The 26,383-nt window shown below is 42.6% G+C and overlaps 1 protein-coding gene across 1 annotated transcript in view; it reads right to left on the bottom strand.

Moving 5' to 3' along the window:
• ATP6V1A (ATPase H+ transporting V1 subunit A) overlaps positions 1–26,109 on the bottom strand; it is a 30,626-nt gene extending 4,517 nt beyond the window's left edge. Inside the window, exons 1-13 of the mRNA XM_082277389.1 lie at positions 26,020–26,109; positions 13,480–13,574; positions 11,691–11,819; positions 9,941–10,155; positions 9,082–9,219; positions 8,425–8,576; positions 7,450–7,612; positions 6,167–6,275; positions 5,235–5,357; positions 5,031–5,145; positions 3,856–3,919; positions 2,906–3,109; positions 912–1,006 (exon numbers count right to left, since the gene is read on the bottom strand). Coding sequence (XP_082133515.1) covers positions 912–1,006; positions 2,906–3,109; positions 3,856–3,919; positions 5,031–5,145; positions 5,235–5,357; positions 6,167–6,275; positions 7,450–7,612; positions 8,425–8,576; positions 9,082–9,219; positions 9,941–10,155; positions 11,691–11,819; positions 13,480–13,561 — 1,589 coding nt within the window. The 5' untranslated portion in view covers positions 13,562–13,574; positions 26,020–26,109. The remainder of the gene's footprint in view (positions 1–911; positions 1,007–2,905; positions 3,110–3,855; positions 3,920–5,030; positions 5,146–5,234; positions 5,358–6,166; positions 6,276–7,449; positions 7,613–8,424; positions 8,577–9,081; positions 9,220–9,940; positions 10,156–11,690; positions 11,820–13,479; positions 13,575–26,019) is intronic.
• Between the last annotated feature and the right edge of the window lie 274 nt (positions 26,110–26,383).

The following is a 26,383-nucleotide window of genomic DNA, read 5'->3' as shown; positions in this document are numbered from 1 at the left end:
GAACCACTGCTTTACAAGTCTCACATTTCAATCTGTGCCAATGCTAACAAGTAAAGGAAAACAATGAGCAGCCAACAGAATTCCTCCTTCCTGTTTTGTCCATCAAGGGAGCAGGCTTCCTCCTAACGGCCTGGGATGACAGCTCTGCAAGTTTCTTTGCTCACAGGAAAGGGAGTTTCTCTATGACAAGAGCACTTCATACACAGTTTCATTTTTAATGGGTGAGTGCCATAAAAGATACCTCATTATTATTTATATGCTACTTCCTGTGCTTCCTCTAGCATACACACAGACCTGCCCCAGTAACCTGATCAAAAGCACACACTGTTACAAAATGATGGATGTCTACATTTTCAGTGATCAAGTACTCAAGACTTCCTGATCTACCTGGGCTGGGGGGGTGAGATGAAGTACAAAAAGGCCCCTTGTCAGGCTGTTAAAACACAAGGATAGCATGGAAAGAAGAAAAGCAGAGTCCACTGGGGAGAAAGAGACAGTAAGGGTTTTTTTGATGGATCAAACTTACTCCAAAATCATGCAATAGTAACTGAAAGCAGATTCTTGCAGTCCCCTGTGTATTGATGGAATAAACAGGAAGACTTTGGATGTTGTCTGTGAAAATAAAGCAGTCCTGTCCTCCTCCTCAGATATGCTACTGCAGAGACACTGGCTAACAGAACAATAGAGGAGGACCTGTGAACCCCAAAGGGTTCTGCTTTCAGGAGGGGTCTGCATGTCTTGGGTAAGACAATGTGAATGCACTGTTCAAAGGGCTACCTAAACACAGTTCTTCCATTTCTTTATGGACAGTAACGTTAACTTCTGCCCTGGTCAGCTTCCACACAAAATAACTGTATCAATCCAGACTGCACAGGACTAAGAGGGCAGAGTGGCCAGTCAGATCTCCTCACCTGTCATAAGGCGTGTAACCATTCTGCTGCAAGAAGTCATCTTTGATCAGCTTGGCAACTTCCAAGGTAATTTTATCTGTTTCTGCCAAGGAAGCCTGGAAAAGTAAGGTAAACAGTTAGTTTAGTACTCAAGTCCATGAGGACACAGTATTTCCTGGCCAAGAACAGCTATCTTTCAGTACCTGTCTTCTTCCCACCCTCATAAGACAGCATCAAGCAGAACTCTGTCTTTTGGGTATTTCTCACTCCCTACTATAGAACAGCCAATTTAACTGATTGCCAGATTAAGATGGGCCAAACAGTCAGTAAGTCTGCTTTAGGTCTATCTGATGATAAACAGTGGGAATGAAGTTCCCTTTAAGATCATGGAAAAGCCACCAGACACTGAAAATGCACATGGCTTTGCTGTGAGGTACATTGAAACATCACCCTCCTACATAAAGCAAATTCATTTTTACCTTCCTCAGTCCTTATGGAAGACAGACTAAATCTCAGCATGCTAGATCAAGAAGGAAGCTACAGGAAGTAGCAGCCTGCACCGTGTGGCTTTTTCTGCCTGGCGTTGAAGAAAAGAAAAGGAGTTGATGACAATGCCTGTCATACTCCACAGGACAGCCACAACGCTGCTGCACACTGCTGCTCTCAGCACTGCAGGTTGCTCTTCTCCACCTTTATCATCTTTTTGCTAAAGTGGCCCCATTCAGCTTTAAGTACCCCAGCTTGCTTTCTAGACTGGAAGTTTGGACCTTCTTTCATGAGGAGACTAACAGAATTCAGAGCTAGAAAGAAAAAAATACCCTAACTACTTCCACGATTCCCCCTTTCTAAAGGTTTGTTGCCAAGCCCAGACAGACAGAAACTGTCAAAGATAACATCTCCCAGAAAAAAAAAAATCACCAGTTCTAGTAATTCCATCATGAAAATAATGCCTAGTCACAAGCACTGGCTTATCAATATCCCTTCCACACCAAGGAACCAATCCTACCCTGCTCTGTAAACCAGTCTTTTAGAACATGGGTTTGTAAGTAGAGAACTGCAGAAGGTCCTATGACCCCACTTCCTTTTTTTCAAAGACATATCAAGAGAAGAGAGTTCTACTAGGCAAGATCTGATGAAAGGTCTCATCTTAGTTGGACTAGAGCATCAGTGAAGAGACAGCACCACGAGCAAACTTCCTTCAAATAACTGTACTTAATACATGTTACTACACACTACTACCAATCTGTAAATCATAATAGCTCATCTGAACATCATGGAATTAAATTACTGTCAAGTACGTGCCAGGAACCTGCCAATTATCATATTTACAGTGCTAAGCTGAAACAGAGTTTTCACTAGGTCCTTTCTGAGAGCTTTCAATGGAAATTTTCCTGTCCAAGTTTAGCTTTCTCTTCAAAACACTGAAGTGAAAAAAGGAAATTAAAGAATGCCTGCAAAATGGAGCCATATGTCACAAGTTTCCAAAGAAAAAAACAGATTATCACAAGTTTTTTAAAAAAGCAGACTTCACTTTGTTTCTACAGGCCAACTTGTAAATGCCAACACCTCTGTCCTGCAGCTGGCAACATGGTTTCTAATAAACTGTGACCCTTCATATGGCTTCAACAGTAAAGATCAGTTTGCATAATTTCTCTACACAGACTGCTTCCAATGGAATACTACTTTAAGTTGCAGCAAAGGGCATTTCAACAATACTAGAACACCAAAGTGAAGTTTAAAGCAAGCAGTAGATGTCCCACTATCCAATTCACATGAGAAAAGTAGGATCAAGCCAAGGTTTAGCAAATCTGAAAAACTATTTGTCATTAGAAGTCAAACAACATGTAAGAAAACTGGAAGAAAACACAGTTTGAGGTGAGAGTGTCTGACATCTCCCAGTGATCTTTTGTGTGCAATGCAGTATCCATCAGGTCTGCTCTAAGACATGATCAAAAGCCTGCACTAACCATAAGGAAATGGAGGATGGCTCAATGACACCACATCTGGTTACTCACCTTCCCCACAAGCTGCACAATCTCTGCAAGGTCCTCTTCCTCCTGTAGGATCTCTTTGGCCTTTGTCCTCAGAGGGACAAATTCTGTGAAATGTTTGTCGTAGTACTCGTCCAGGGCTCGCGTGTATTTGCTGTAGCTGATCAGCCAGTTCACAGATGGGAAGTGCTTGCGCTGTGCCAGCTTCTTATCCAGGCCCCAGAAAACCTGCCAGAAGCCAGAAAGGTCAACCAGCTCTCCAAATTAAAAGTGAACTAAAATAATTGAAGGCAATAAAAAGAAAAAAAATACAGAGAGCAAGTCGAGCAAGTTGAAGCTAATGCAGCATGACAAAGGCTTCACAAATGGAAGCCTGGGAGCCTGTTAACTATAGCAGTGACATTCAAATAACACTTCTCAAAAAATGATGCAACTTTTAAGCTGAGTTCTGATTTATTCAGCTTGAGACTGCTCATGAGGGAGCAGTCAGCCATAGCAGTGTCAATACTGGAGTCTAAGTAAAGTGGAGACCAAATAGATGTAACTGCTTTTCCCAAAACTGCAAACAGTTGCAAGACATTCTTCTCCCAGTCAGCTTCTCTGAGGGCTTTTTTGTGGTTTCGATGCACCTAGATTAAGAGTGATTTGCTTTCCATCTCAGCTGAGAACAGATACATTTGAAGTGCAGCTAAATGGGCAGCACTGAGGAAGCACACAGATATGGCTGAGCAGGCAGTGTTGGAAGGAATTGCTGCCCTTCTCTCCCCCTTCCAAAGGGAACTCAAACATATCAGTTTGCAACCATCTCACAAGGTCGCCTTTTACACTGCTAGAACATTTTCCAAAACGACCTACAAAGCTGCCTGTGTCAAATCAAAGCTCTCTCACCCCAGCCACTGACACAAATGTGCTGAAGCACAACCATCTGGAGTCTAACAAAGTGGACAGAAGAGCTGCAATGTTGTGGGACATACCTGAACAATGCCCAGGGTAGCAGATGTGACAGGATCAGAGAAGTCACCACCTGGGGGAGAGACGCTGAGAAGGAAGAGATAGGGAAAACTTCTCAGAGTTGCTTTCACAGTTCAAACTTAAGTACTGAACATATGACTGCACAGCTCAGTGACCCGAGAAACCAGAAAAGTCAATGTGATTTCAAGTAAATAACAGATTGCAATATGCTTGCAGAAAGTGCTTGATGCATACCCACACAGGGGTTATATCAAGCATACCATGAAATAGTTACATCAGTGACTGATTGACATATTAAGGTGTAATTTCAGTCACGTTAGCTTGAGATAGCAACTCCAGCTTGGATCACCAAACCTATCTCAATTGGAACAGATTCAGCAAGAGTGCTGATAGAACATCATGAAAACACAGTGCTGTGATTTTACAAGAGACAATATCCCAATTTGAAATTTTGATATTCACCTATACAGTAGCTACTTCATTTGTGCTTGAAACTCCAATACATGCCTTCCCAGAGATAAAAAAAACCAAAACAAACTTCCAATCTCAAAAGCAGAAAGCCCTTATGTATGTATGTTTTGAACAGCAGAAGTAAGCAGAGCAAAAAATGAACTCTGGGTGTTCTTGCAGATGCCAGAGGCTCTCCTGAAAGCATGGGGAATCCACTTTTCCCAGGGTATGATACACAAAGCAGTATGACCTAGGAGAATGCCTGTGGACAACACAGTTTTCATGGCACATCACAGCCTGAGATATGCTGCTCCATGGAATTCTACTCTATTTGAGCATGAGAGTCATGATTCATTATGCCCCCAAGTGCACACACAGCTGCTCTAACTGCCCTTTATTTCCTGCTCTGAGCATGCTTTGACACTTTTCAGAGAGAGCTCTAATAACATTCCTCCCTGAGCCACTTGATCCAATTGCTGCCAGTGCCTGTGATTCCACACCTCACAGAGCTACCTGTCCACATTCATTCCTTCTGCCCCCACGCACAATTTAGCGGTGCTTCTGGGAGAACAGAGACTAAGTATCTACCTACTCATTCCCATATTTCTAAGTTCTGCAGCTGCACAGAGCAACAAGACCTTTTTGTCTGAAAAATAGGTGCTGTGACATACAAAACCAGAGAGGAAGAACTGCAGTCAGCGCAGAGGCAGAACAATGCAACACTCACGCTCCAACAATGCTGACGCTGCCTTCCCTCTCAGGATTTCCCAGACACTTCACTCTCCCAGCTCGCTCATAGAAAGAGGCCAGACGGGCACCGAGGTAGGCTGGATAACCACTGTCTGCAAACACCAACACACAGAGATTCAGTCAAAGGCTCCAAGTTTGAAGGGCTGCATTGACAAGACTAGACTGAAGAAAGACTACTCACCAGCTGGCATTTCAGCCAGTCGCCCTGAGATTTCCCTGAGGGCCTCAGCCCATCGGGAAGTAGAGTCTGCCATCATACTGACATGGTAGCCCATATCCCGGAAATACTCGGACAGGGTGATTCCTGTAACAAAGACAACAACGTGCTGCAGTTCAGAAAGGAATCCTATGCTTATATGTTGTCAGAAAGATGCAAAGAAACCAAATTACTGGAGTTTACATTTTGATGGAAACAGACAATGGAAGTTACTCCTTCTTCCCGCTTTATGTCCCTGTTGTCTCTTTTTTTGCTGTTGCTGTTTATTTCTTCTCATTCTCCTCATTTCTGTTTATGAACCACTCTGACTCATCTTACATTCACATGTATTTCTTTGAAGAGACACTGCAATGTCACTGATGCCACGCTCTCCCTTACTGAAACCATGAACAAAGATTCTTCTTACTGTAAAATGTCTCCTTCCCTTTCAAACCACCAGAATACAAGGGTGAGAAAAGGTCATGTTTTATCTGAATTATCTGACAAGTGTTCATAAAAAAAGAACTTTAAAAAGACCTTTAAGAGGCTGCAAAGGAAAGACTAGTCTGCCAACTCGGAGAATACTATTTCTGTCCATTAAGTGGCTCTACTTGTCAGCAAAAAGCTAGTCAAAACCAAAAGCTTACAGAATTAACACATGCAGAAATCCTACGTTAAGTCCTGGCACACTAGGTTCACCTTATAAACAAAATTTACTCAATATTCAGAAATGGCAATTATATGCAAGCAAGTCAGATTCAATTAAGATACAAAGACTTGGTGCAGGCAAGGTCTGAAAGAGTTCACTTCCGAAACTAAACAGGCTTCTTAGTACGGCCATCTCAGGAACTGAAAACAGTAGAGCATGATGGCTTGCTTTATACACACAGCTTCCTCTATCCTCTTGTAAATCTTACCAGTATAGATGGAGGCTTCTCTGGCAGCCACAGGCATGTTGGAAGTATTTGCTACCAGAGCTGTTCTCTTCATGATGCTTTCTACCTTGCCATCAACTTCCATTGTTAACTAAAATGCAAGAAAAAAAAAAAAAACAAAACCCCAACAAGTTGTAAGAGTAGCAAGTTTTTTTGTTAATATTTTTGTTGCTTGTTTTCTTTTACTGTTTTACTTGCCTTGTATGAGGATACTCTCCTCACAGCTATTCTACCAAGAGCAGAGATGAGACTCAAAACTTTAGGATATGTTGGTTTGTCTTTCAGACTGCACACAGCTTAACTCTTTAATGTACGTGCTTCACCTCACCTTATCTTCAGCAACAGCCAAATCCCTGTTGATCCCATTCAAATAAGTAATGACAGATCCACTGCACAAGGAAGCACCTTATTCTCTCTCAGATTTCCAGGCTGAAAGAGCTAAAAATTCTTAGCCTCCTGTTATAAGTCCATCAGGAATCTGAGAGCTTTCTTCCCCCACCTACAACAAGCCAAGTTAGTATTTTACAGTTGGACATAAAAACACATTTATAACCTCAGTAAAGCCTCACAAGCACCTGAACAACAGAATGTACACCCTGACATTTGTGTAGAATTCTACTTATGAATACCCTGGGATTTATCTTCTTCAAGGCCACCTCAGCTTGACTTTCCCACCTTGTCACTGATCAACACACCCAAGCTTTTTAGCCCTTATTTCTGACAGTGAAGTTTGCACCTGCCAGTTCATACTACCTGATGCCAGCAAAACAACTTCACTAAAACATAGTAACAAGTGCAAAGATTGGTAAATCTGTTGCTTGGTTGTTATTGTTTCATTAACAAGGTATTTTCTACTTCATTCTGAAGTTATTCCAAAGCTTAACATGTCAAACTAATACCTGGTAACTGTTATCACCACCCTGCAACTTGTAAATGGATGCTGCATTTTCTATGCGTGGTCAGGTTAGAGACAGGACCAGTCACAGGTAAGATGCTTACAACTGTGCTAAATTGCTCTCTGGCATTCATTCTGGCTTTATTTTAAACAACTTAGAAGGTACACCCTAAACTTGTCCAGATGTTTATTGAGGGGCCACTGAAATAATTCTTGAACAAGCCAAAAGGGATTTTTGCCAGAGCTTCAAGGGAGGCAAGATGATCTTTTGAAGTCACTCTACCAACATGATATTTTACTCAGTTACAATACCAGTACAATAGCAAGTCTTCCCAGGAAGGTTTACTCTCCATGAAATCTCCATACTAACCTCAGGGAAATCTCTCAGTACTTCAGACATTTCATTTCCTCGTTCTCCACAGCCTACATAAATGATGACATCACTGTTGGAGTACTTTGAAAGAGACTGTGAGATCACAGTCTTTCCACAACCAAATGCCCCAGGAATCGCTGTTGTACCCCCTTGTACACACCTGAGTAAAGAGAAAGGACTCTGATTTGCAAGGAACTAAAAAACAGCTCTTTCCCATCTTAGAATATATTTTCCACTAGAACTCCCTCATCAAAAGCAGAATGACAGGAGTCACATTCAGTGCTCTGGATGAGAAGCACAGAGGTATTTCACTAAATCAAAAAATTGAGGGATTAAATCATCCTTTTCTTCTCCTGTCCCTGAAGTACATGACTTATGCTGACATAACAGCATGACTTTTGGGCTTGAAACATAGCAGTTTTCACAGTTGGAAGCAGCAACAGAATGCAAATGCTAAGAAAAGGACAACCGTACTTAGCTGTGTATTATAGAATAAGCAGCACAGTATTTTAGGACCAAAATAACTGAATTCAGTGTCTTAGAAGTTAGCTGCTTAAATGAGCAGTTTGTGTTACAGTTAAGTGCAACAGTTTTCCTAAGTGGTAACCTCAAAATCATTGGAAACTACACATCCTCAAGACCATGGAAAGATAGCCTACTCATGCATTAAAATGAAGATAGCAAGCTTGAAAGTTCTAGCCTTTCTGCAGTTGTGACATGGTTAAGTTTATGCATGTCCAGTCTTTTCTAAATTAATGCACTTGAACAGTTTTGCTAAACTTCCTTCTTCCACCAGTGGGTTCACCTGCCAAATAAAGCAATATGAGAAATTCAGCTGAATGTTTTTTGAGATTACCCTGTGACACATGGTGAAAGCTTACCCTTAAAAAACCCTAAGGCTCTAAGGCCTCCTGCCTCTGCTTCCCCATAAGAGAGAGTTCTCACACAGTAAAAATAGAAGGAAGTACTTACGGGAAGAGGGCATCCAGGACTCGTTGGCCAGTTAATAAAGGATGATTGGCTGGTAGCTTCTCGGTAACAGGACGGACTTGACGTACAGGCCAGACCTGCACCATAGTGAACTTCTCCTTCACACCTTCAAACTCCAGCTCTAACACAACATCCTAACAGACAGCACCAGACATGAGAAGTTAAGCAAACAGTTGCACATTGGACCAGGACACGAATTCTCATTTTAACTACTCTGTACAGGCCTTTGACAACACCACAGAGCTCTTAGAACCTCAGCATGCAATCATCACCTCCTGAGGGAAGGCTCTTTCCCGTATTTACAATCCCACTGGGGGGGGAAACAGTGCAAGATACAGCCTATATTCAAAACATGCATTTGAAGAGCAACTGAATTTTACATATTCATAAGATACTGTAGATCCCCACAGAGGTCAGCAAACATGGCATAGTGAAGTGCCATTGGGAAGCCATATACATAGAAAGTAGCTGCCCAAGAGAATAATGCAATCCCTGCAGGCAGGGTAGCAGAAGTGATCATTAACTCAGACACCTTGTTGCATGAAGCACGTTAGTTGGCCTCATGCAGAACAGAAAGAGTACATCAACCTTATAAAAGAGACATGGAATATACCAGCAACTGCTGCTTGGGAGACTTACTGAAGTGTCATAGTTTCCTGGAGGAGCAATGTATGTAACTGTACCCCTATTCCGTGGGGGCAGCATGATTTTGTGTTTGATCAGGGAGTTTTCATTCACCACACCATAAATATCTCCACCAGTGATGTGGCTGCCAATCTAAAATCAGAACAGGTCTGTTAGTCATAAATTTTAAAAAAGAACCTTGAAAAACTGTAAAAAAATACTACAGCTATTAAGTCTAGCACTGTGATTACCCCTTTTATAAGCGCCTTGTTACAGCACAGAAGCCATTTACATAACTCATTACTCCAACAGCATTGCTAGCAACACTACCTGTGCTCAAGTGCTTTTCAAGGCTCAGACAGGAGCAATTACTGACAGACAGGAAGAATTTTCCTTGGTTTTTTTCCACCTCTCAGCCTAATGTGCTAAGAAGAGAAAGGATAGCATATGCTAACCTGCAGGATTGGAAAAAAGATGCTGCAAAGGGCTAAAGCCATGACATTTTCCAGCTCTAAGGCTATCTTCACCATTTGCAAAATGTGTGCTGCAGTCATTCTTTTGCTCAGGTAACACCTGCTCCTGTTAATGCTTACTGCAATTCCACAAGTTTCTTTATGGTTTGGTAAATACATTACAACTCTGTAAATTTCTCATATGTAGCAGCAACATACAGTAAGTCACATCGAGTAAATTCTGGTGATCCCCATCCAGTCTCATACATCACTATGACCTCCTAGCACTCCTTTTTTTTGCAAACTTCAATAAATGCAGCATTAACCACATGTCCCAGCAGTCCCAGCCTTAGCACACTGCTCCAGTCCTAAGCTCTGGGGGTAGAGGAGCAAGAGGGGAAGACAGGCTTGTCAGAACCTACCCGCAGACTTTTGGAAGGTGTGAAGTCCCATTTGACATCTCGGCTCAAAGCTGACACGTTGACACCTCTAGGGATATAAATACTTTTAGTCAGAGTGCTGATGTCCGAGAGAGGTCTCTGGATACCATCAAAAATAGCTCCCATAATGCCAGGCCCCAGTTCCACTGATAGGGGCTTCCCAGTACGGAGCACAGGATCTCCTACAGAGACACCAGCTAAAGATTTGCTGAGGAAAAGTTCATCCAGAAGAAGGAAAAGAAACTGGGCAGAAGTCATCAGGTTCACAACATCATACCCTCAAACCCCTTTTCTGACTTTAAGGTAATACTATTACTATGTTACACATCACCATTTGAGAAGCATACAGGCTTTATACTAAATTCTGAATTTGCCCAAGCAGCAAAGTTCACCATCCTCCAGAGAGGGAAAGTAGTGACAAATACTCTTCTTTACGATCATTTGTTCAAGTCAACTGTTGTTGGCAACTAATATGGATGAGCTCACTGGAGTGACAGGCAGTGAGATGACAAAACATCACACATTTCTTACATCTCCAAACCTAGAAAACAGATTAGGCTCCTAAAGTCAGATAATATTACGAAATATGGAATTTTTCACTTCAGAATTTGTTCAGAGATCACAACTGTTTTGATCTCGAGCCTTGCGCAGCTTTTTTCAACAGCAGCCTAATTTTAAAAGGAGTTTGTCTAAGACTTATGTCTAAGCACTACTGCCCTCCCCTCTTGTACCAAGTGTCAGGTCTGTGCACTACCTAAGCTCCAAAGATGCACAATGAACTTCTCTCTGCAAAGGGCCAGCACCTTGGCAGAAGAGCCTGCTAGAATACAAAAGAAACCTCCAAAACTTATACAAAACTCAAGAGATTAAATACAAGCTGATTTGAGAGAGGCCTATGACTGAGCTTCCTCTCAACAGGAAATTAAAAGTAAACTACACTCAAACTTGTTCCATGTACTGACGGAAAGTTACTCGATACTGTAACAATGATGCCATCTAAAATGATAAATTATTAGGTAGAGACAGGACCTAGTCTGTCTGGACAGGACCTAGTCTGGGCCTAGTTTACCAGCAAGCTCCTCAGAACCAAGGTCTGGGAGCCAGCACAGCCTTTTTCCTAGGCTCTACAGATACACACAACCCCCTTGGCAGAGGGGAAAGAGGCCTGGCTTCAAGTTTTATGACTTCTTTTCTGACATTCTCTCATATATATGTAATACAAAATATATTTTAAGTTGCCTAGATTTTAGAATACATGCTGCATCATAGCTGGACCAAGATGCTGTAAGCCCACTGCAGAAGTAGAAGTACAATCTATTACGCTTGGCAAAATAACTCTGCCCAGAAAGAAGGCATCCTGCCCACTTTGCATTTCTTATTTAAGTGTTATACAAGAACAGCTATCAAAAGCAAAGAAAAAGATGCTACAAATATTGCTTAGTTTTGCCATTTATGATTGACATTTGTCAAGTGCTTTAACAAAGATGCATTAAAATGCACTCAAATTCTAAGGTACACATTTGGTTTCCAGTTAAGAAAGGTCTCCTCGCTACACAGCCACACAAGGTAAGATTCACCTCTAAGCCATCAAAATTTACAAAACACATGCAGAACAGATGTGCTGCCAGAACCCAAAGTATCAAGGGCTTATTTCCATCATCTTCACCCTAATCACCACTGTGTTTTGGACTGTGTGGTCTGGCAGGCCCAGAGGGAGCAGTGAAAAGGATACATGTTTCTTCATACACCTGGACAGTTGCCAGATCACCTTCCAGCCGGATGATCTCCCCCACCAGCTCACTGTGTCCTACTCGTACCAGCTCGTACATGGCAGCACCTGCCATGTTGCAGGCCGTGACCACTGCAAAAGATGGGCACATAGGTGAGTATTTTCCCTGCAGCTCAGGAAATTTGCTCATCACCAGTTAGTAAGAACTGCACAGCATGAACCTGGTATCCACCCATACACACATTCTTGACTTCACAAAAGGATGCCACAACTCCTGGTATTTCTACTTTCAAAGTCAAAAGAAAAAGTTTTCCTATAGTTTTCACTCTGTCCTTTATGCAGAATAAGAGAACACTATGAGAATGTAGTAATTCACAAGACAATTCATGCCATAATTCCTCTTATCTATCTTGACAGATTGTAAATGTTGAGGGTGTGAGATGCCGTGAACTTTGATAAACAAGTTATATAGGCACTTCTCCCTTGCAGTGAGCTGGGCCACACTCCCATCTGACTAAATTGAAACACACAAGAAAATGGCAAAACTTGCCTGATGCCTGGTAGTTATATAAACCTGTGGTTGGGGGCCAGCATTTTCAAGTCACTCAAACTTCTGTTTACCTTGGTAGCATCTGGATGCTGACAAACATAGATAGATCAAGCAAAGGCACCTGCTAAAGGCAGTACATCTCCTTGCATCTAAAATGATGCCTAGAAAGCTTTTAAGAAAACACTATTTTTTGCTACATTTTATAGAAAAGTGATGCCTATCTTAGAGCACTTAACTTTCAACAGATGAAGACTGTTGTACAGCATGTTTTGGGCCTGAAACTTCCTGCTGCTTTGAGTTAGATTTCAGTAGGTCCTATATGAGGTCCTAGCTGCTTTAGAACAAAATTTATTATGTCTTGTATATTATGATATCACTAATGCACACAGGATTCACGTATTTACACAAAAACACATTTTCCATTTCTTGGAAAAGAAAGCTGTGTCAGTTTAACATTGTTTCTAAGTACTACTTCTGCAGTTCAGGAATTTGCAGTTAAAAAACCTGTGTCGATTCAGGCAGACACAAGCCAAGGGAATTTCTTATTCATCAAATATGTTGCATTAACAAAAATACTCGTTAATCTTCTGTTCTCACATTCCCATCCTCTCCTTCAGCTCTTGAAGGGAATGCAGGAGGGAGCAGAAAAGCCAGTAGAGTCTGCATGTATTCAAAAGCTGTTCCTATCAGAGCCTGAACTATTTCAGCTGATAAAGATGAAGGAAGAGTCCTCCTTCTCCCAGCTGCACTCCCACCACATTCTGCCACCTTGCCTGACTCTTGTGGCTCCTTGCTGAGCTCCCCCAGCCCACTGCAGTAACACAGAACATCCTGACACTGACAGGGACTGAGTATTTCAGAAATCAGAGGGGCAAACTTCCTTTGAGAATGGACTATATATTTCACATCCTTTTGAAGAAACTTAGAACACTGGGCCTGCAGATTTCCAACCGAGGGCCTTTACCTCATACAGAAAGCTTACCTTTTGTTTTATTATTGTTGTTATTATTCAACTGCCCTCTTCTGCTCATCATATTTTTTAAAAAAATTAATAGTAACATGTTTTTAGCAGTTTAATAGTTTATCAAACTGAAAGTCAGTGATCCTTCTTTAAGTCCCCCCCAAAAAAAGATAAAAAGCACCAGCCAGAGCTCTTTTATACTTCTCTGCTTCCAGTGAAGAAGATTAACAAGATCCTAGATAAAACAAAATTTATGATTTCCTTTACAAAATAATACCTACCAGGTCCTGAGACTCCATAAACATAGCCAACAAACGCCTCTCTGTCCTCATCACGGATTTTGGGGAGTTTGGAAAAGTCCATTTTGCCTGTTCAACTGTACAAAAGGAAGAAATAAGCGTCAGTCCTGAAGAACACAACGTGTAGTAAGTTCCTCCTCTTTCTCCCCTCTTCTCTCTTCTTGTTTCCAGTTACAAATGATTCTGAACTCATAGCCTGAAGCACCTTAACCACACTGATTTTAAAGCTGTAAAAAGTTAAAAAGTAACTGATTTAAACAGACAAAAGATCTGAGATTCCTTATTGCAGAAACACAGGGGTAGAACATCATAACATGCTCCACAGAACAGAATGCTACTGAATGAAAAAATGCAGGGCAACAATGCCCTAACACTGCTGCACTGTTTTTAAGCTTGGTAACAGGATATTTAAACAACAGAAAATCTTTTTTGTCTTCCACATCTCATTACCCTCCTTCAAAAGACGGAGTTTTCCATGATTCTGAGTGAGCAAGATGATGTTCTGGGCCTGCTTTACTGCCACCAGTCTATAAAATGCAATACTACAAATATTAATTGAGCAAATTCAGTTTTTGCTACCTTAAGCTGCTGAATATCACAGTGTTTAGAGGAGGAAACATACATTTTCAGAAGCACCAACACACAAACACATGAGTGCTTTCTGTGCGTCTCACAGCTACATATTACACAGTCTTTGCTCTCAGTGAAACCCACGGAGCATCACAGAAGAATTGTGCTGAATAATGGCCAAAGTCCCCAAGTTGCAACAGTTAAACAACAGGCTGTCATCTCTTGCCAGTAACTGTTTAGTGAATCTAAACAACTGGCACTGGAAAAGCAGTTTTATCAACAGACTTCCTCCATCCATGTTTGTCCTGTGGCCGACAGTTGGGCTGCCCTGCTTCCAGCGTAGATCAGAGGATTTAGTGGGTTTGCTTTGTGAGCCCTTATCATGCTGTGTGTTACCTTGGAAACAGATGGGTGTTAGAGAACTGTAAGGCCACTCTCTTCCCATTTCTCCTGTACTGACACACTTAGGACACAGCACTGGTGAAAGGTGCACTATGGCAGCCCCAACATAGAACCCTCCTGTGCTAATCAACAGCAAGGCCCCTGGTTTGGTGACATGAACTGGGACGCATCTGCTGACACTCAAATCCAGTCTTTGGAAGAAGCCTAATCTAACCCAGCATCTTCCACAAGGCAGCAAATACAAAGGCATACCCAGGCTTAAAAACCTGCCCCGTGGACAATAAGCAAGGCAACAACGACATTGCCACCCTTTCCAGCACAATTGAGGGATACGTTTTTGCCTGTTCTTTGGGAGCAGTAGCTGACATCTGCTATTCTTGAAATCCTAGAACTGTTTTCCAGCTTTTTAATACAACAATACAAGTCCTCTGCTCCTCAGCCTCCTTACTGATCTCTAAGTTTTAAATTGGTGGCACTGCTCCATAAGAAAAAGATCTCCCACGATTCCAAACCCCTATTAATCCTGAAGGAATAGCTTCTTCCAGGCTCCATGTCTCTCTGGAGTGTACTGTCTATCATGGCTGCCACTGATTTATTCCACAGCAGCCACCACAACAGTTGATCATGGCTCAGTCACCAGCAGCCTGGAGCAGACCTGCTAACTGGTCTTGAGACCAAAGGCTAAGCCAGATATCCTTTCGATCCCTCTACCCTCCACAGCCATAGGTTATCTTTCACACTGCCTGTTGTTTAGACCCAGAAGACAATTCTAATTTCACTGTTTTTTTCTCAAATGCCTCCTCTGACAAATGGCAGAGGGGAGGTCCTCACAAAGCAATCTGCAGTTCCTGAGCAGCTGGTATGAGCTGGTTCTGATCTGACTAATACAACTATCTCATCTTTTTTGCTTTTAACAACTAAAACATTGCAAAACTCAAGCACAATTACTGTTCACACCGAAAGAAGAAGCTGTTCTTATAAATCCAAATTAAACATTTACTTCAACATATCATACAGAACAACATCCAGTGTCCTACTACCAAAATCTTCTATAGAAGCACAGTAGAGAGTTAAAACACATTTTCATAACTGTATTACTGACACAGCCTGGCAATTAGACAATGTCCCACATGAAAGAGTCAAATTACAAAGGCAAGGAAAAACAGGAACACTGGGCCAGTTTTAAATTAACTTTTCTTCATAATCAAAACCTGCTTGAAGTGTCTGTTTATCTTTTAGGGAGGCAAGTAAGAACCTCAGAACGCCATTCTGCAGTTAAATGGCAACATCCTGACAGCCAGCACCTGCTTCTCTTGTTCCTGTGGCTGCTCTGCTCTCTCTCTCTTCCTACAGCCACCTTCCCAAATTACTGGCCAAGCCAAGTAAAAAAGCAGGGGATTCCTCCACTAGACCACCTAGCAACACACTAATGAACCCTGTCTTTACCATGATCTCTAGCATCTGCACCAACAGCTTTTAAACACATACCTATCAACTATTTCAGGTGTAGAAGATGTGAATTCTTCCTCACCTTTGTTTTACCTCCACTATATGTCTAAACTACAGTCTACACAAAGCCAGTGCCCACCCAGCCAGGCTGACCTCTTTTTTAAGGGGCTACACATCTTTTAACATTGAATACAAATTAGAAAAAAACCCAAAAAGCTGTTATTTATCTCTGCACCATTTTCTTGTGGTTGTATACTAGCACTACAGATTTTCAATTTATATGGAAAAGTCCTTGAGGGCCAAAATGCTGCCTTACCTTTCTACCCAGTTAGACATTTTCATTGCCAGTACTCACAGAAAATGAAATTCCCTAAAGCATGAACTTACCCCAGAAGCCATGGTAGCTGACCCTTTAAAAAAATCTATGGAGCCCGTAAGGCCTTTGAAAGGCCTATTGCCAACACAGGATATTAGGCACTATATGCAATCCCTCCTATAAAAGTCCACTAGCACACCTATGTAGGATATTAGCTTAATTTTTATTCCCTTATGACTAAAGATTCATCTTTTATCCTTTACAATTTATATCTTCCTTATCTAAAACAGTTCACCAATTGATTTCAAACGTGCTCTTAAGCTCTAGCAGTCATATTCTGATTAATAGTGCCAGAAATCAAAATATTACTTGCAGCAGAGCCTTCTCTGACTAAAAGGTGATTCATTCCACTAATTTTAAAGTCCTAATTAAGCAAGAAAGAGCCCATAACCCGAGCTTTCTCTCTTGGTTTCTCCCCAGCACAGTAATCTGGTTACACAGTAGCCCCAAAAACGTAACTGCCCTGCTATCGATGTTGGAGAAACCCATTTCCTATCACGGTTTCTGGGTTTTGCATCAAACATTTGATCAGACCCAGTATTTAGATGATGAACTGCCTTAACATAAAGATCTTTTAAAAATTCAGACTCGGGTGAGATTTTTAGAAGGAGCCTTCTTGCAGCAAGGAAGAAAATCCATGACAATTTTATCACATAAACACAGATCCTTACCTTATTTTGCAGAAGCAGGGAGTAACAAAAATCCCCAGGCCTGATTCAGAAGCTAGAATTCAGCAGTTAAGCATCACCACTTGTGAAATAATTGTCCTTCTAGTGCCCCTACACAGAGGGATGAGAAAGCCTGCTGCAGAGGGGAAAGAAATTTCTGACACACAGCAGAGGCATAACCACCTGACTTGATGAGTCATCAGTCTCTCCCTCTCTCTCCCACCAGCACCGAGGAATGCCGCAATAGCAATTCCAGCCACCTCGAGCCCAGCTGAACTCCCATCTGTGCCCTCCCTACTGCACAGCACCGAGCAGAAGGAATTGAAAGGTTTCAGCATTTGCATTAAGGGCCTCCTACAAAGCCAGTGATTCCGATGTCCCGAGTGGTGCGTACAACTACACAAAAATCCTTGAAAGAGATGCATGTTTTCTGCTGGAATCCATTCACCTGCCAGCCCTCCAGTGCACTACAGCCATGTCAGTGTGTGCTCTGTCTGGAAGAGCTTAACAGAACAACTGTTTAACAACAGACTGCACAGGGAGGCGCTGGAGACACTGCAATACTAATTGCTTGAGTATGTAGAACAGTACTGATTGCCTCCAAGAGTCTTGTGGGGCTTCCTCATGCTCAGAAGCCCTTCCCCTGGCCAGCAGAAGCAGTAATGCAATTGCACAACATCCAGCACCTCAACAAAGCAGAGTGCTGTGCCATCCTGAGTGACAGCTGCTGGAATCTGTTTTCAGAGATCGACAGGCACTGCCCTGTATGCTGCACAGAACATGAGCAGCTATGTGATCCTTCCCTAAGAACCTGCATAAAGCTGAAGAGTTCCCTGCGGTCTTCACAACTTCTCAAGTCTATCTTTGCAAGGTTCTACCAACGCTTCAAATTGGCACAAAAGCTTAGACACTAACCAAAACTGTAGTGAACAGCACGGTATCAGTAGTTCAGAAGCAGCAGCATTACATTAATAAGACACCAGTGCTAGGATTCATTCTGCTGGAATAACCTTGAACTAAGGTCATAAATTTTAGTATAGCTGAAACAGACTAATGTGTTTTGATTTCCAAGGGTAGAAAAATGGAGTCAGAATATGAGTCCTTACATTTGATATCCAGGAAAGCTTAATAAGCATGAGCGGTAAAATGTAGCCAAATAAAGTTTTCCAAAGAAAATAATACCTCCTTCTCTTCTTAGTAAAAACCTAGACATTACAGGACAGTAAAGATCACCACCCACACTGGACAATCAGCTTAGTGTCACATTGGAGTGATGTTTCAGATTCAAGACTGCCGACATTTACTGTGTTCACCTGAGCAGACTCTGGCACAGTGCATAAATCCCAGTGTCCAGCTACTTGAAGATCTGTTGCAAGGGCCTCATAAGTAATAGGATAATCACTGCCACAGATTTCCTGTAACTAGGACAGTTTATACTTCCCCTTCTAACAGATGATATCTTTAAGAGGAAGTATTAAAAAAAAAAAAATCAGTGCCTGAATTACTAGACAAATGCAGAAGTTTGGCAGCATTTTCATATCTAGAATTCAAGATATTGTCCCAGAAAAAAACAACATGAAAAAACAACAGAACTCTAACAGAGGTCACTGGGAAAGGAAGCCCAATAGTATTCTCAGGAAACCTGCTCCTTCATACCATGCAGAGTTATAATTTTACCGTAACACAGCAGGGAAAATTGCTCCAGATTTCTCAGTCACTAAACAACCGAATTGCTGAGGTTGGGAGGCACCTCTGGCAATCATTTACTTCCAATGCCCTGTGATGCAGGCTGCTCAGGGCCACATCCAGGTATGTTTTGATTATATCCAAGGATGAAGACACCACAACTCTCTAGGCAACCTGTTCCAGTGTTCAGACACCCTTGCAGTAAAAAGTGTTTTCTTATGTTTAAAGGGAATTCCCTGTATTTCAGTTTGTGCCCATTGCATCACGTTACTTCAGCAGGTACCACTGAGAAGAGTCTGGCTCCATCCTCTTTGCTCCCTCCCATCAGGTGTTTATATACCTTACAATAAGATTCTCAGAGCCTTCTTTTCCTGAGGCTACATAATCCCAGCTTTCTCATCCTCTTTTCCGATCTCCAAATGCTTAAAAGTCTTTGTGGCCCTTTTCTGGATGTACACCATCAAGCCACATCTTTCTCCTACTGGAGAACACAGAACCAGACACAGCACTCCAGATGTGGTTTCCATCAAGCTTAACCAAGGTGAAAAACCACCTCCCTGAACCTGTTGGTGGGATTCTTCCAAACACAGCCCAGGATAGTGCTGGCTGCCTTTGTCACAAGGGCACATTGCCAGCTGATGTTCAGCTTGGGGATGCCCAGCTCTTTTCAGTACTCAGTCCTCAGCCTGTAGCATAGTATGTGCCTCAGGTGAGGCACCTCAGGCAGGTTATCCTGCCTCAGGTGCAGGACTTGGCACTTCCCTTTGTCAAACTTCATGGGATTCCTGTCAGTCTATTTTTCCAGTCTGTCCCGGTCCCTCTGTATGGCAGCACAACCCTCTGCTATGTCAAACACTGATATTCCAACTGTGCCATCTGCACTCTCATGAAACCAGGAAGGAGTCATGGCCCATGCTCCACACAGCAATGTGGCTCAGTCTTCTCACAACATAGACATTGTGAGGCAAATGGCACCAACCTTCCTGCCATAAGCTCTGAGCTGGAAAGATTTTTTCTTTAACTCAACAATATGGACATTTTTCCATTTAGTTATTCATACGGTTTCAGTTGTCACAGGACACTTAGAGATCACCTCTACTCTGGATAAACCTGGAACCTGCTTAAGTGATGCTCAGCTATGTACTGTGGACCCATCTGCAATGCTACAAGACAATTTATCTTTCACAGAACTTGTTCCTTGGGTTCCTGTAAGCTCCTTCCTCTCACATGAGGCTTGCTTTGCTCAGCACATGTACATGTAAAATCCAGGTATTTTCAAGGAAAGAGAATTATGCTGCCACTGTCATTGCAGCACACGATGGCTACAAAGTGAGACTCTGTGACACTGAATTAATTAAGTCCATCACAAGCTCCTACTGTCCTCTTCCCAAAAACGGATGGGGACTCACCTGTGGGCATGCCAATACATACAAGTCTGATACTTCAAACAAACATCAAGCCTTGCATACAAGCTAAAGATATAACAATATATTTATATTTGATACATATATACAACATAAAGTATATATTCCTAAAGCAAGGGTGTGAAGTCTGTTCATGCAAGATGTACCACCATCACGAGTTGTTACTCAAGCACCGAAGCTTTTATTTAGCATCTTGGGAAATTCCTTCAGTCAGCCCAGAACAGTACTAGAACAAAGCTGTTTGAACATGACCAAGGAGTTAGCAGCAGAAATAAAACTAGATAGAAAGGCTGCCAAGGTGTTCATTGCGTAACTGCTTAAACCCACTGAAAATCTCATCAGCTCAGTAGATAAGCGGCCTTCAAACATTAAACACAGCTATCATGCTATATCTAGAATTGAAAAAGTTCCTAGTTAAACCCATTAAAATACTCCTGTTACTAGAGAAAACCACATTGTCCATGTGAAAAAAATGTTCATCAGCTGACTCACATGCTACAGTTTTCCGTACCAATTCTTTCCTCTCAGCTGAGGCTTCTCCAGAGGAGCTCCAGGGATGGAAATTGATGAGCCTCTCCTTAGTTCTTACTTACTACACTGCTTCACAATTTTACTACTGTGAAAAATTTGACATTCCTTTCAGCCTGCCATGCAATCTGCCCTTTCTTTGCTTGATAGACTTTCATACAAAAGAAAGATCTAATGCAACTGAAATCCAAACCATAATACAGAACACTAATACAAAATTGATTTCTGTGTTCTACAGAGACCTTTTCTTATCCTGATCCTGTCATCTAGCTGCTAGAGCTGAAAAGTTCTGCAGCCATCTGCTCAGTTGAATGCTCAGTCATTTCCTCTAGATGAACAGTTTTCATTAACCTCACTAACATTACTGCCAAACTAAAATCCATCCTAGCTTTTATTAAGTAAAAGTCACTCAATTTTCAGGTGTATTTGGCACTGTTACTTGAAATACTTTTTGTTGCTCTAACATTTAAGATGACAAACATTAAAATGAGATTAATATATAGCTGTAAGCAACTCTAACAGCAAACTTTACTACAGTTCAGCAGAGTCACTTCTGAAGAGTTGAAGAGCTTACCTCAAGAGACAAAAAGTATGCAATTTGACAAAAGAACTATTGCTAGATTTTCAAGTCAGGCTCAGTTTTACATGCAGAATCACATGAGTTCTTTGGGCTCATTAAAACACATTGTCTCCTCTTGAAGTCCCACTACTGCCTAACCCCTTTCCCCAGGTGTAATGGCTAAAATACCGAGTATGAGTTTGGAATAAGCATTTCATCATTACACTTAAGTTTCAGATCATCTTTAAAGTCAGGATATTATGGAATCTTCAGTTTATTATGCAAGGCATTTGACGGCTAGTTTGAGGAGCTGAACCAGGAGTGAGTCTGCACGAAAGTCTTTGAGAAAGATCCAACACCCCTAGCAGACAGAAGTACTCTTTTATAGCACCTTTGGTATAATGAAACACCTGGTTGGAATCACAGCACACCTATTGGCACTGGATTCCAGTAAAAGGAAATTAAGTTGAGGTTGACTTTTCCGGCAATGGAACACTGCATCTTTATGTTTTAAAGCAAGTTAAGCTACATTTGGAAATTCTATGTTCAATTACCTGAAGTATTTACAGCTTCTTTAGAACAGCCAGAGACCTTCCAACATATTAAATTTTAACATTGTTTAAACTACATATTGTGGTGGTTGTCTGAATAACTAGCACATGATGCAAATTTATCTCACCATAACAAAACCCTCAAAATTTCAAGGATCTATGGGCAATTCACATAATAGAATTGCCTATTGAGACATCTTTACCAATGTAGTCTGCATTTAGTCAGAAATACCATTTTAGGGTTTTTTCCGAAGAGCTGCTTTTTAAGGTCTTACTTTCAGAGTGGGAAATAAAGTAATGATACAGTGTAACAAGGACAAAATGTTTGTCCCACTAACTGAAAGTCTTGGAAGATGCAGTTTCTTTGCTCGGCTACTAGAAAACTGTCAAGTCATTCTTCAGGCTCTTACACAAAACCTGGATACCTGAAAGCTTCTGTCCAGCTGTAATAAGTTATTCCCACACAGGCGCAGCTGTCTCTCTGTAAAGTCAATGGCTTTTCCCACGTCCTTTCTACACCTCCTCACACCCGACCACCTCAACCACAACAGGACTGCTCCTCATGCTTAGGGCACAGAACACAGACCAGCATCACAGACATCCAAACCACCTCTCTTCTACATGAGCCACCACAAACCACTTCAGTAAGCAAGCACAGCTTACAGCAGCCTAAAGATGGGACACAGCACAGCACACATTCTGGCATTTTTCTTGGGATGCTGTCTGGCAGAGACACAGTTGGGCAGACTGATCAGCTGAAACTCACCAGAGCACCAACATTTCAACTTGGCTATGAGAATCCTTACAACACGAGCACTCCTCAACTGATTAGGAAGGACAAAGATAAGGCTTTCATATTACAGAGACCCTGTAGAACATCACTTCTCTCAAGCATTTGCATCTGCAATGGGTGTATTTTCAGCAGGCTTTTTAGTTCATTTACCTGTTCAGCACAATGAGTCTCAGTCAACTGGGGCAGCTTCCCATGCTAGTGTTGGTCCTTGCTGATCACTTTTGATTTGAGCATTTGAACATAACAGATTCCCCAAAATGTTGTAAACTATGGCAAAATTAAAAGAACTGTGAAGAGGGGCCACTTTCAGACAAATTCTTCCTGAATAGAGTGAACCCTGACACTGAATTTTACCATAACACAAGCTCAGAGGAGTAGTCAAGCTGATGAAGTGAGAAAAATTCAGCAGCTAAAACTGGTCTTTATCTGCCATTTAGTTAAGTGGTAGTAACAAGGTCTGTTAGACCAGGACTTTCAGGATTTATCCATATACATCTTACTGGTTTTCAAAGTAAGTGTATCATTTCAGTAAAGCCAGGCCTTGGAAGGCAAAGTCTGTTCAAATAGCCATATAATGTACAGAAGTCTAAAGAGCTGGCAGCAAATGGTCAATGTTTCTAAGATATGGGGACATTGAACTTGAGAGTTTGAAAAACACGGGAGAAGTAAATGCTTGGATGAAATAAAGTAACCAAACAAAAGACATTTATAAGGGTGTAGAACTTAATGCCAAGAGAAATGACCAAACCCAAGAATTTGGTATAAGCTTAGCTGTCCACTCTCAAAGGCAAGAATGGAGTGAGCACATCAAAGGCAAACAAAAAGTCTTTTTATACCGCAGAAGAAGGTACAAGAACGACAAACAGAAGATCCAGTCTAAGCCAGCCTTGCATATTGGACATTTAGGTGATTATTGGCTTATTCTGCACAGGAAAAAAAGGCTGAAAAGTTTAAATTCATTCTGTGTTTTCTGCTAGATTAGGACCCCATTTCTCTCTGCCTAGCTGGAAGACTAAAGAAGTCAGATGTTTTAAGACGTCGAGTAGTAATGAATGAGCATGATATTCCAGTTGACTGCATGGTCTGTTTTCCTTGGTACAATTCCAGCCGAAAAAAAAAATCATGTGGATACCATTGTTCAACAATACCTCAATATTTCCAAGCCTAAAATCCTCCACTTTTTAACCAATGAAACAAGCATGGAGAAAAGAATATATTTCATGCAATGTAGCACTGGGTTGGTGCATGGTTTGTGTTTTATAGGGTTTTCTTAAAAAGACAGGAGGAAAAAAACCAGAGGGATTACTACTTGGTCAGCAGTCACATTCAACATTTTATGGTCAACATCAAAGTAACCAAAGACCCCAACTAGGTTATCCTGTGATCCTTTTACTCTATCCAAAAGCGTAATTAAGAATGCAGCCATAGCTCACAAACATGCAATTTAAAAGCAGGAGGGAAACCCATCAGCAGGAATTTTCAGGGCTTGAGAACCCAAAGACACAGTACCACAGCATCAAAACACAAGGGGGAATGTACAGTGCCTCTAAAAGTATCTTCAGGGGAATCATCTGGTAACCTGCTGGTCTATAGCAGCTTTGGATGACAATGTATAACACCAGCACCCATGCATTTATCTGGAAGATAAATGCATTGAGTCATACTGGGGAAAAAATTTAGACAACAGAAGGACACGTAAGGCCCACAGACTTTGTAAATCAGGGTCAATGAGGCATAAAGCTGTTAATATATACTTAGACCAAAAAAAAGCTAAATTTAAGCTAATGCTCTATAAAAAGTAAGCAACAGTAATCACTCATCAACCCTATTAGCACTATCTGTAGAAAATAATTCTTGATTTGGAAAATGACAAGGCAACATTTACAGGAAACAGAGATCTTGTGTTACTCTTGCAACACAAGACTACAACCCCCCCTTTGAACAGTCAGCTGATGCCAGCCAGCAGCCATTTTCCACTGTTGCCTTAACTTCTCCTTCCCTGTTCTCTCAAGTTGATGTCCATGATGATTTAACATTTCTGAATGTCATGCTTGGCCACCTGATCACAAAATTAAGACTAATTTTTTCCCCACATAAAAGAATAAAGCTTTCCCAGAGGGCTTCACGGAACAAACTGACAGGCACAGCAAAATAATCTGCAGTATTTTTGGTAATTCAAAGACCTGTAGATTCTGATCTCACTTCACACATTCTTACATAGAAAATAATAAAATGTAGATAGTATTAAATGTTTGTTTTTGCTGGTCATTGAAAGGGCCTTTGAAAGTACCACACAGAGAAGGCAAACATTCGCTGCTGCAGATCTGCACAGGGCAGAAGTCAGCACACAGCACAACTTACAGCATGCTAAAGATCTGCCTCAGTTACTCAAACTTCCACTTGCAAATGCCAGTTTGTATTTGGCATGTTCTTGCTAATAAATCACTTCCAGCAGTCTGTTAGCAGGTTTTCCTATTTTCTACCCCCTCTCCCCTTCATCAAGCGGAATTAGCATTTGAAATACCATGCTAGATCAAATAGCCGGTGTACTTTGCTGAAGTATTGCATTACAATGAATAAAACTATCACCAAATTGCTTTTATGCCCAGCAGGAGTGCAAATTCTCTGAGGGAAGACAGTAAAATCTTAGGATGAAAGACTTTACTTCCTTCCTAAGAAAGTAAATCACTTTGGGCAACTGCAGTGAATGAATGGATCTTGGCACATGTGTCTCACACTCCAATGCCACAGCTACCAGTAACATTAACAATATTATCCAGAATCCAGTCATGCAAGATTTCTTGCCTTTAAGTGAATGCCAAGTCTGATGTTTGGAACACGTCATCTAAACCAGAATTTTGTCACTGGCTACAGGAATAGGAAGCACATTTGATGTGCCACCAATATATTCAACTGCAAACAACAGGGGGGCTCTTCTGCCACGGATAGGCTGCAGTGAGAAGCCCGCAGCAACATTCCTCTTCCATAACCCTGCTGCTCGCTCTCTGCTGAGCTGGGGTCAAGGCACAGAGACCTTCAGATCCACCCACCCAAGATAGTGGGATGACCGGGCACTGGAACCCAGCCGCTATCACCCCGTTCCTCTTCCGCGAGGAATTCTGGCATAACCCTAGAGCATCTCATTGGGCGTCTTCGAGAGCGCTCAGCAGGTTATTCACTCAGGCGCTGCTTCGCTTTCCAGGTCTCTTCTCCCTGAGAAGAGGGGCGGGGAAGCGCAAGGCCGCCTCCAGCGGGCTGTCCTGCCCGGACACGGCTCCGTGAAGGTCGGCTGCCCAGGGTCTCGGCGACACCCGCTCCGCAGAGCCGGGGGCCGCGCTCCCTCTGGGAGCGGCTCCACGGGGAGACCGCGTCCTTCCCGGGCAGAGACCAAGCGGGATGGGGAGCGGCGGGAGCCGACCCCCCCGTTCACCGCAGAGGACGGCAACCCCCGGGCGCAGCTCGGGGGAGGCGGAGGGAGCGGTGCAGGGCAGGGGGAGAGGGGGCCGAGCGTCTCACCTGAGGCGGCCCGGCGCGCCCGAATCCGCCCGACTCCCTGCGGCGGCGGCGGCGGCGGCAAAGGAGGCGCTGGATCAGCTGACACCGGGCCCCGCGCGCATGCGCCGCGCCGCCCACCGGAAGCGCCCGGCTCGAGCCGTGCCCAACTCCGGGCGGAGCTTCGCTCGCCCAGCCCGGGCCGCTTCCGGGCAGGAGTGCGGCGGGCGCAGTGCGGCGCGCTGATTGGTCGTTCCGTTTCACGTGATCGCACCCCCGCCCCGCCCCCGAGACACGCGGGGCCTCCCCGTCCTCCCCCCGCCCCGCGGGGCGCGGCGCGTGCGCGGCGGGGGCGCGCGGGAGGGGCGGGCGGGTCATGGCGGGCGGG

Source organism: Coloeus monedula (genome assembly GCF_965178545.1).
Source record: "Coloeus monedula genome assembly, chromosome: 3".
Classification (NCBI taxonomy): domain Eukaryota; kingdom Metazoa; phylum Chordata; class Aves; order Passeriformes; family Corvidae; genus Coloeus; species Coloeus monedula.
Note: the sequence above shows the minus strand (reverse complement) of the source record. Positions and strands in the feature narration are given on the sequence as shown.